This window comes from Syzygium oleosum, unplaced genomic scaffold (assembly GCF_021117445.2).
Source record: "Syzygium oleosum isolate NSW1041296 unplaced genomic scaffold, Sole_v2.1 Sole_v2.03, whole genome shotgun sequence".
Taxonomy (NCBI): Eukaryota; Viridiplantae; Streptophyta; class Magnoliopsida; order Myrtales; family Myrtaceae; genus Syzygium; species Syzygium oleosum.
Genome location: NW_026607487.1, coordinates 12880440 through 12891219, shown reverse-complemented (window position 1 = coordinate 12891219; position 10780 = coordinate 12880440). Strand labels below are relative to the sequence as shown.

Sequence of the window (10780 nt, the reverse complement as noted above, 5' to 3'; positions counted from 1 at the left end):
AAAGCGGCTAGACCATTGTCATGGACCGGTATTCTATATGAATCATGTGCTTATGTATGCTTGCTTATTTATGATTCAGGTGATTACGAACCGTCCGTATTTGTCAATTCGAGCTCAATCAACGCGCGGAGAGTGAAATCGAGATTGAGGAGCTTTTTCCTGTAGCCGTCACAACCGGGCTTTAGCTGGTGCATCCGTTCCACCAAGATAACCGAGACGGCTAAAAGGAGATCCCCGATCCGAACCCGTGCAAAAGTCAGAATGGAGAGCGAAGAAGCCAATACGCGCATGACCAACATGGAAAACCAACTGGCCCAACTTACCGCCATGATGGCCGAAATAAGTCAGAAACTCAAGGATCCTCCGCCTGCACATGCCACCGAGGCTTCTGTCCCCACCTCGTCAGGGCATACTCCCCCATTAGCCATTGATCCACATGCCACGGATCCTCCTGAAAAGGGGACAGCATCAGATTCCCCTTCTGTCACACCGATCATTGTAAATCTGGACCCTGTTCCAAGGAAGGAGCCTATCTCCCGCCTCGATGAGGAAAGCGCAAGGCGCCTAGCCAAGATGGAGGAACGACTCTGTGTTCTTCAAGGGTACGAGATGCGAGGGGTTGATAAGTTATCTCCGTATGCTAAAGTGAAAGTCCCTGAAACCTTCAAGGAACCGGAATTTAGCATGAAATATGATGGCACCAGTTGCCCTAAGACTCATCTCAAGTATTACTTGAGAAAAATGGCTCGTTATTCCGACAACATACCACTCCTCATCCAGACCTTCCAAGATAGCTTGATTGGCCCTGCCTTGTCATGGTTCATTGCGCTGGATGTTGAGACGATCACAGCATGGGAAGATCTTGCCGAAGAGTTCCTTCAGCAGTACAGGTTCAACTCTGAAATCATCCCCACGAGAGAAGACTTGGTTCAGCTAGAAAAGAGAAGGAATGAACCTTTCAAGGCATTCGCTCAAAGATGGAGGACAATGGCATCACAAGTAAAGCCCCCGCTGATCGAGAGGGAGATGAGGCAACTTTTTCTGAAAACCCTGCCACCTGAGTATTTTCACGGAATGTTAACTTCTGGATGTCAAACATTTTCCCAACTGGTGGAAGTGGGCGAAGGGGTAGAATGGGCTATTGTCGATGGGAGAATGCCCGCAGGGAATAGCAAAGGATTCCCAACAAAGAAGAACAAGGAAACTGCTGTCGAAGTCGCATTTGTCCAAGAACCGTCTAAGTCTTTCTCAGCACCCCCACAAAAGCCATCAATCGTACAAGGGCATGCGCCCCAAGGGTATGATCGAAATAAGAGATTTCCTCATAGGGAATTCTCCCCGCTGCCAAAATACTTGTCAAAGTTGTTGCCCATGCTCATTGAGAGGAGGATGGTAGCCAAAGAAGTACCTAGGGACAATCCTCCAAGGTTCCCTGGGTTTGACATGACTAAGACATGCGAATACCACCGGGGGGAAAGGGGGCATGACACGGACAATTGCTTTGCACTAAAGATTAAGATTCAAAACTTGTTGGACAAGGGAATTCTATCGTTCGAGAGAGCGCGACCCAATGTGAAGCAAAATCCTTTGCCCGACCATGCCGAGGGCGTAAATGTGGTGTTCGAAAAAGCGAATGTGAGCAAACAAACCTTCATGGTGAACATCCCAAGGCTATACGAAATTCTTCAGCTAGCTGGACACCACGAAGGAGGAAAGGATGTGATGATGGAAGAAAAATTAGACTATGTTCGTAGAATGATGAGCATGGGCGTAATTTGGAGTGCTGATATGGGACAGGGATTAGTCGCCATGACAACACTGGTCGTGATATACTTCTCTGATGAAGATTATGCTAGTGATCAGGAGGTGGAGGATGTCGAGCCAGTGATAATTGATCTCGCAACTGAAGAATTATCAGCAATCCAGGTTGGAAGGGAGGATATGACGCGAGTTGTAATTGAGCTGCCACCCCTAGAAGAAGAAGGGGCCATAATCCTTGAAGCCCCTCCGGATTTCAATACTAAGGCGGTCCCGTGGGATTACGAAACGGATGAAGTGGATGCTATCACCCGATCAGGTCGCTGCTATGCGCCTGCCGGGGGAATTGAGAAAAAAGCAGTGACCGAAGAAGACGCAAAGCAATTTTTGGCAGTAATAAAAACGAGTGAATTCAACGTGGTAAACCAACTGCGGAAAATGCCAGCCCAAATCTCTCTCCTGGATCTTTTCAAATCTTCTGAGAAACACAAGGATGCCTTATTAAAGGTCCTTAACGAGGTTCATGTCCCGGAGACGATCGACGAAGCCTAGTTAGAGGAATTTGTGGGGACCATCCTGTTGAAGGATCAAATCTCTTTTGCGGACGAAGACTTTCCGGTAGAGGGCCGGAATCATAATAAAGCCTTGTACATTTCAGTTAAGTATCACGATATGATGGTCGCAAGGACATTGATCGATAATGGCTCCGCTTTGAATTTATGCCCGTTAGCCACTCTCCGTCTCTTAAAGGTCGATCTAGGGAAGATGCGTACTGCCAAAAATCCCGTACGAGCGTTCGACGGCACTAGAAGGGAAGTAATAGGAGAGATAGAGTTGGAACTCCTGGTCGGTCCCGTGACGTTTCTGATGCTTTTTCAGGTACTAGACATCCCGAGTGCATTCAACTTTCTATTAGGAAGACCATGGATTCATACCGCGGGTGCTGTACCCTCTAGTCTCCATCAGAAGGTGCGGTTTGTGGTCGACGGCAAGCTTGTTACAGTACATGGAGAAACAGACTTCAAAGTCTATCACGAGACAGCCATCCCGTACGTGGAGCCCGAATGCAAAGAGGAATCCAGTTTCCAAACTCTGGAATTGGTATCTATGGTCCACGTTCCCGTTGGCTCACTCATGGGCACTCCTGAACTGTCCAAGCCAACTCTAGCAGCTGGAAAAATTATGCTCGCAAACGGGTACAACCACGGGGAAGGCCTTGGATTGCATGGGCAAGGGATTCGGAAACCCATCGAAGTCGGAAAAGGTGCGAAGAGGGAAGGCTTAGGGTATCAGAGAAGCCAAGATAATGGAGACCGAGGCAATCGTGAAAGTCGGGACAACGGAGGTCGAGGCAATGATGGAGGCCGAGGTAATCGCGGAGGCCGAGGCGGCTCTAGGGGTCGAGGTAACAATGGAGGCCGAAGTGGTTGTGGAGGTCGAGGTAGCGACGGAGGCCGGGGCAACCAAGGAGGCCGAGGCGCAGGTCAGGGGGACCATGGCGGACATATTGGAGTGGAAAAAGGCTGCCAAGGCCTATTACTCCCCCTATTGAAAGAGATGTTCCCCGGGCCTCCGAAGATGCTACATGAGGAAGAGGCGGCCATCGACAGTATAGCTAAGCTATTCGAGGAGAATGTCATATGCACTATCCTGACGTGTGAAGAAGCTGAATCTTCTGGAAGTGTCGCCGACCCTGCAGAGTAGGGCGGTTCCCGTTAGTGTTGTTATTTGCTTTATGTTCTCTCCCCTGCGTGGGAGCTTAGCGTTGTTTCAATTTGCTAATCTAAACTCGTTTGTAATGAAAACTTTGTTTAGCCCCGAATCTTGAGCCGTTGGTTCGGGGCGGTATGTGTTGTAATGCGGCCTTATCCTTTTAATTCAATGAAATGCGTGCATGTTTTATTAAGGACACGTGGAACCGTACCAAACTAGTCCTATGATGGTCGCTGAGGGCTGGGGTCCCACGTGCTCCCTGTTTTCATAGTCTTCATGAGCAAGGAAATCCGATGACATGAGGATGAGCTCTTAAAAGCCTTTTCCAAAAAATTTCAAAAGCATTTTCAAAATGGCATGTACCATGTTTTGTGTCCTAACTCATCTCATCACATCTCAGGCATCAAATTATGCATAATCATGGTAAGGACGCATGTGATTCGGATTTGCATGAAGGGAATCTCTCAGATATCGATAGCGATGACAATGATCCGAAGGGGATTGAGCGTGAATGGAAGCGACATGAGGAATCAAGGCCATTAACAGTGGAGCAAACAATCACCATAAACTTGGATAATGATGAAAATGTCAAGGAAATAAAGATCGGGGCAAGTCTTTCGAAAGCAGAGGTCGAAAGAATGGTTCGCCTTCTTAAAGAATATCAGGATGTGTTCGCTTGGACGTACGCTGACATGCCGGGATTGGATCCAGAGATTGTAGAGCATGCTCTATCAACTGACCCTGACATACTGCCAAGGAAGCAAAGACTCCGAAGGACCAAGCCAGAGTTGTCCAAGAAAATCGAGGAAGAGGTTATGAAATTGCTAAAAGTGGGGTTCATCGAAGTGTCGCATTACTCCGATTGGATATCAAACATTGTACCAGTGATAAAGAAAGACGGTCGAGTCAGGGTCTGTGTGGACTATCGCGACTTAAATCGAGCTAGTCCGAAGGATGACTTTCCACTCCCACATATAGATGTCTTGGTCTATAGTACTGCAAGATTCGAATTGTTCTCCTTCATGGATGGATTTTCAGGGTATAATCAAATCCGTATGAAGAAGGAGGATAGGAGCAAGACCTCGTTTATAACCCCGTGGGGGACCTTTTGCTACAAGGTGATGCCTTTCGGTCTGAAAAACGCCGGGGCAACATATCAAAGGGCCATGGTCGCGTTATTTCACGACATGATGCACAAGGAGATCGAGGTGTACGTAGACGATATGATTGCGAAATCAAGACGAGACGAAGACCATGTCGAAGTTTTGCAAAAGTTGTTTGATCGCCTCTGAAAGTTTAAGTTGCGCCTCAACCCCGCGAAATGTGTATTTGGGGCAAAGTCTGGAAAGTTGTTAGGGTTTATGGTCAGCAACAAAGGCATCGAGATTGACCCGTCGAAGGTAAAGGCCATTTGCGACTTACAGCCTCCGGCCACTGTCAAAGAAGTCCGCAGTTTGTTGGGACGGTTAAATTATGTGGCAAGATTTATCTGCCAGTTGTCAGAAACAGCAAGGCCATTTTTCAAACTCTTGAAGAAGAATGCGAAAATCGAATGGGACGCCGAATGTCAGGATGCCTTTGAAAAGATAAAGTATTATCTGACTCATTCCCCGATCCTGGTCCCGCCAGTGCCCGAAGTTCCATTAATTTTGTATCTAACTATCCATGATGAATCGCTGGGAGCCATGCTGGCCCAAAAAAGGCCGGACGATGGGAAGGAACGCGCAATATATTATCTCAGCAAGAAATTCACTACCTCCGAGGCGAACTATCCGGAGGTTGAGAAGACGTGCGCAGCCTTGGTCTGGGTGTTGCACAGGCTACGCCAATACACCCTCCATCACCAAGTTCTGCTAGTAACTGAGAATGATCCAATCAAGTATCTCTTAGAGAAGCTAGCCTTGGTGGGGAAGCTGGCCAAGTGGCAGATTCTAATTTCAGAATTCGACGTGCAAAGCCTGGGGCAAAAGTCCGTAAAGGGCAGAGCCATAGCGGACATGTTAGCGGAAAATCCTGAAAAAGCGGAAGACCCCGATGAAGATGGTGACATGGATAGGCAAATCTTATTTGCGTCGAATAACAAATGGACCATGTACTTTGATGGTGCAGTCAACTTATCTGGTTCCGGTACTGGGGCAGTTCTCGTCTCCCCGGATAGTCAGCACCACCCCGTGGCTGCCAAATTGACTTTCCCTTGCACGAATAACATCGTGGAATACGAAGCGTGTATCCTTGGCCTCCAAGCTGCTGTTGACATGGGGATCCAAAAATTGGAAGTCTATGGCGATTCGGCCCTCATTATCCTGCAAACCGAAGGCAAGTGGCGAACGCAGGATCCAAAACTAGTCCCGTATCATGAGTTTCTGGAAGAGCTGGTGAAAGAATTCCAAAAAATATCATTCGATTACCTACCCCGGTCTCAGAATCAGTTCGCTGATGCTTTAGCCATGTTATCGTCAATGCTGCAAGCAACAAAAGGCTTGGATATCGAACCATTAAGGATTGAAATCCTTAAGCGTCCAGCCTATTGTATGGTAATTGAAGAAGAGCCTGATGGAGGACCATGGTACCATGACATTCTGAATTACCTGCAGAAAGGTGAGTTCCCTCAAGGAAGTGAAGCATCAGACAGGAAATATCTGATGAAGCTGGCCTCAAAATTCTTCATTAGCGGGGACGCACTTTACAAAAGATATTATGACTCAGTGTTACTGAGATGTATTGACGCGAAAGAGGCCAATCGTTTGATGAAAGAGATACATGAAGGGGAATGTGGCCCCCACATGAACGGCCATCTCCTAGCAAAGAAGATCATGCGACTCGGGTACTATTGGTTGGCCATGGAATCTGATTGTATTCAGCATGTGCGATGCTGCCATCGATGTCAAATTTATGGAGATAGGATTAATGCTCCGCCGAACAAACTCCATCAGATGTCTCAAGCTTGGCCGTTTTCCATGTGGGGGATAGATATGATTGGACCGATCAACCCTAAGGCGTCAAACGGACACAGATTTATCTTAGTAGCAATCGACTACTTTACGAAGTGGATTGAGGCCAATTCATATGCTAATGTCACCGCAAAGAACGTGGCCAAGTTCATTCGCCGCGATATCATCGCCCGTTACGGAGTTCCGGAAGCAATCATCACTGACAATGGCTCCAATCTGAACAACAAGATCGTGGATGGATTGCTCGATACATTTCGGGTCCGGCATCTTAATTCATCACCATACCGCCCTCAAATGAACGAGGCAGTTGAAGCGGCAAATAAGAACATAAAGAGGATATTATCAAAGACTGCTGAGAATTATCGCGATTGGCATGAAAGACTTCCATATGCATTGATGGCATATCGGACATCGATCCGCACCTCGACTGGAGCAACCCCTTTTTCGTTAGTATATGGAATGGAAGCGGTCCTACCTGTGGAAGTCGAAATTTCGTCCTTAAGGGTTCTCTCTCAGGCAAAGTTTGATGAGGCTGAATGGGTACGACAAAGGCATGAACAGTTGAACATGATCGATGGGAGCAGATTACAAGCCATATGTCACGGTCAATGCTATCAGAAACGAGTAGCGAAGTCATTCAATCGAAAAATTCGTCCCCGACACCTCAAAGTCAACGACTTGGTATTGAGGAAGGTGATATCAATTGTACGTGACCCTCATGGCAAATTTGCCCCGACTTATGAAGGCCCTTATGTCATCAAAAAGATCCTGCCAGGTGGTGCTTTAGTGTTAGTGGAAATGGATGGCCACGAGTTGTCAAAACCTGTAAACTCTGACGCAGTCAAGAAGTATTTTCCATAAATGAAATCAAGGCTGGAAAGCTGTTTCTCGTGCAATCCAAATCACTTAGTGTCATGCATGTCATGCATACATTTCCATATATGTACATGTGTTTGTGTTTCAGGTATCCAACCGCAACGAAATGAAGGATGGACGACGAAGAGGCTGAAGTACAGGGACGAGAAACATTTCTCGTGATAATAATTCTTTGAATGAATGCTCAAAGTCATGTTTGGTGATTGATCGTTATGCGGTTATGAACTTTCTTGTGCATGTGAATGATGAGTCAAAAATGCCCATGTCTTTTGAAAATGGACTTTGTAATGATTTTTATCTGTCTAAGTCGCCAATTCCACTGAGGATCATTAAAATGGACAATTTAATGAGTGGTGCGGAAATGCTTGAATATGCTAAATGAGACGTGTCGGAATGATGAAAGGCAAGCCATGTTCCATACACTGTCCCATGTACTAATTCCTAATGAGTTGAGCGGAAAAATTCCATGTTCACAAGGTGAAGGGTTATCTCACAAAAGGTACGGCAACTAAAGTGATGAGAGGCATTTCATTCATCCATCGCAAATGCTATCGGCTCTCATTTGATTAACCCTTTTGAGCTCAAACACTTGTGAAGCTTCTTTCATACTACCCCTGTCAAGAACCACCCCACACCGGGGCAAATCGGAGGTGAGTCGGCATATCGAGGTGAGAAAATGAGTAGAAAATTTTTCTTGCTTTCACTTGTATCAATCTTTGAGTGCCTCTATTACAAATGAACTAGTACGTGAATTCAAGTGCCTTAGGACGACGAAAAGCGTTTCTTTCTCTATCCTACACACTTATATCCATTGAACAACCCAATTGAGCCTACAATTTTGCTTCTCATGAACTCAGTTGGTGATCGCCCCCAACACCGGGGCAAGGCAAAAGTCACCGCTGTTCGAGCATCATGGTCCGGAGTGTCGACTAAAGATGAAGACTTGAGAATTCAATAGCATTGTATTGTTTAAATTTGTCTAGGCCAATCCATAAGCCCAAAAAAAAAAGGTGAAAACTAGGGGCACGGAAAAGCAGTGTACCTGGTAAAAGCAAGGCCAATGCCCATAGATATAAATGTTGAAAAAAAAAAAGAAGAAAAAAAAAAGATGAACTAGGGGGCATTAAAGGCAGTATGCCCATTAGAGTGAGGCCGGCGCCCATGTATTAAATAAGAAGCAAAATGTTGAGACAATATGTGTTGAAATCACAAAATCAGCCCTAGTCAAGCAATAGTCGTCCTTCAAGTCTCAAGGAGACGAGTGCCAAATGGTTAAGATCGATAGTGCATTTCTGAGGATAATCCCCAATGGCGAAGAAGAAGACCGGTGACAATGTCAAGATGATCACCAACTCTCACCCCAATACACATCATTGAGCCTGTGATCCTTTCGTTTCTCAACCCATGGACCTAACCTACGTTACGTCCTTCGTAAAGTCTTTTCTGATTGGGGCACTTGAGTCAACGTAGGAGCTCATATGTTTATAAGCATCGCTCGAAGAAGTGCAAACAAGATTATTTTTTATCCTATTTCGCAGAGTTCTTGACTTGTAAACCCGAAGATGATCTCGAAGTATTTATTTCATAGCTTCGACTTGGACAGTCTCATTTGTTAAACCATCGACCAAGCCTATATTACAGTCCTGATGAAGACCTCTCAGATTGGTAAGGTTGTACTGTTTGCGAGAATACTCGGACATTTGTCGACGTGATGATGGTAAGACAGAGTGATTCTCACAAAATAACCCTTTTAGATGAGAGTGAACAAAAGTCCTTTCTAATTGAAAGTCTCTCATTTAGCATTTTCAAGATGATTCATGTTATGAGTGGAAATTGTCTTAAATGATAATTATCCCCGGTGGAAAGTTGGTGATGCGGACATGTTAAAATCGTTACACATGAACTCCAATGGAACTGATCTTGAAGCATGTGTTTTAGAGAGTGCCGGTCGTCGATTTCCTAGATGAATACATGTACCTGTTATTACTAATCCTGTAAGACAGGTGACGTTTCCTCAAACATCAACCTTCGGACACAATAGGATTCATGAATTCCAAGCATCCAAGCATTCATGAATTCCCAAGACCCTGCTGGCAAGGACATAATAGGCGATCTATCAAACCCTCGGACAAGGACCCCTAAGTGTTTGGGTCTTTTCAAGCCCCGCTGACAGAGAGCCTTTAGACAATCCGATCTAACCTACAGGTATGTACACCTAGGTACGTTTTTCCAAAAGGTTTGTGGTCCAACCTTAAACCACGCTTCCAAAGGTTTGTGGTCCAACCTTAAACCACGCTTTCCAAGAGGTTTGTGGTCCAACCTTAAACCACGTTTCCAAAGGATTGTGGTCCAACCTTAAACCACGTTTCCAAAGGTTTGTGGTCCAACCTTAAACCACGCTTTCCAAAAGGTTTGTGGTCCAACCTTAAACCACGCTTCCAAAGGTTTGTGGTCCAACCTTAAACCACGCTTCCAAAGGTTTGTGGACCAACCTTAAACCACGCTTTCCAAGAGGTTTGTGGTCCAACCTTAAACCGCGTTTCCAAAGGTTTGTGGTCCAACCTTAAACCACGCTTTCCAAAAGGTTTGTGGTCCAACCTTAAACCACGTTTTTCAAAAGTTTGTGGTCCAACCTTAAACCACTCTTTCAAAAGGTTTGTGGTCCAACCTTAAACCACATTTTTCTTTAAACTATGCTTTTCGTTTATTTAGATTTTATTTTATTTTCTCCTCTTCCTTGCATTGCATCATCCCGTGCCCTCTGTCAACAAAATTTAGGCGTCTCTTATCTTTGAAAGGAACCTCTTCGAGCTCCCCTTCAAAGAGGGGCAGCTGTTGACACCTAAATTTTGCTCAAATCATTCAGGGTTTTATCGTATAAAAAATTTTAGGGTTTAATTTTTAAACCACTAAACAAAAAATATTTTCATTGAATTGCATGGCATATAGACATTAGGTACATTTGCATTAATAAGGCCTATTAGGACATATTCATATAAAAAAAGATTTATAAAAAAAAAAAATTCAGGTCGGGTTCGTCGGCCCATTCTTTTCCTCCCGTTTTGCTTTTATTGCGCGCGACCCATGCTCTCTTTTCTATTTTCACGCTGGCCGGCCCATTTCCCACGGCCCGGCCCGCGCACTGTTCACCTCTCCCTCCCCAGTCAACATTTCAGAACGTACGGGGGAGGAACAGTGGCATAACGCCACAGATGGACGGAACAGGAGCCAGAGGCGCGAGGGGGGCTGGCAGCGCGATCCGCGGGTCGCCAGATCGGCCGGCCGCGGCAGCCAGGCGGTGGCAGAGGCCATGCGCGCCTGCCGGCAGCAGGGGCCACGCGGACGTGCCGGCCAAGTCCTTTAAGACCAGATCTGGTCGTGAAGAGAGAACAGAGAGATCCTAGAGAGAGAGAGAGAACCGAGAGATCCTAGAGAGAGAGTTCCAGAGAGAGAGAGAGACGTCGGTCCTCCGCCGGCGACCG

General features: G+C 46.0%; 1 protein-coding gene and 1 pseudogene across 1 annotated transcript; both read left to right on the top strand.

Annotated features, from left to right (window-relative positions):
• The first annotated feature begins 261 nt into the window (after positions 1 to 261).
• Positions 262 to 2310, top strand: LOC115664677 (uncharacterized). The gene has a single exon (XM_030586573.1). It carries the CDS (start codon positions 262 to 264, stop codon positions 2308 to 2310), a length of 2049 nt encoding a protein of 682 aa, XP_030442433.1.
• Positions 2311 to 3881: 1571 nt separating this feature from the next.
• Positions 3882 to 7283, top strand: LOC115664678 (uncharacterized; annotated as a pseudogene).
• Positions 7284 to 10780: the final 3497 nt, after the last annotated feature.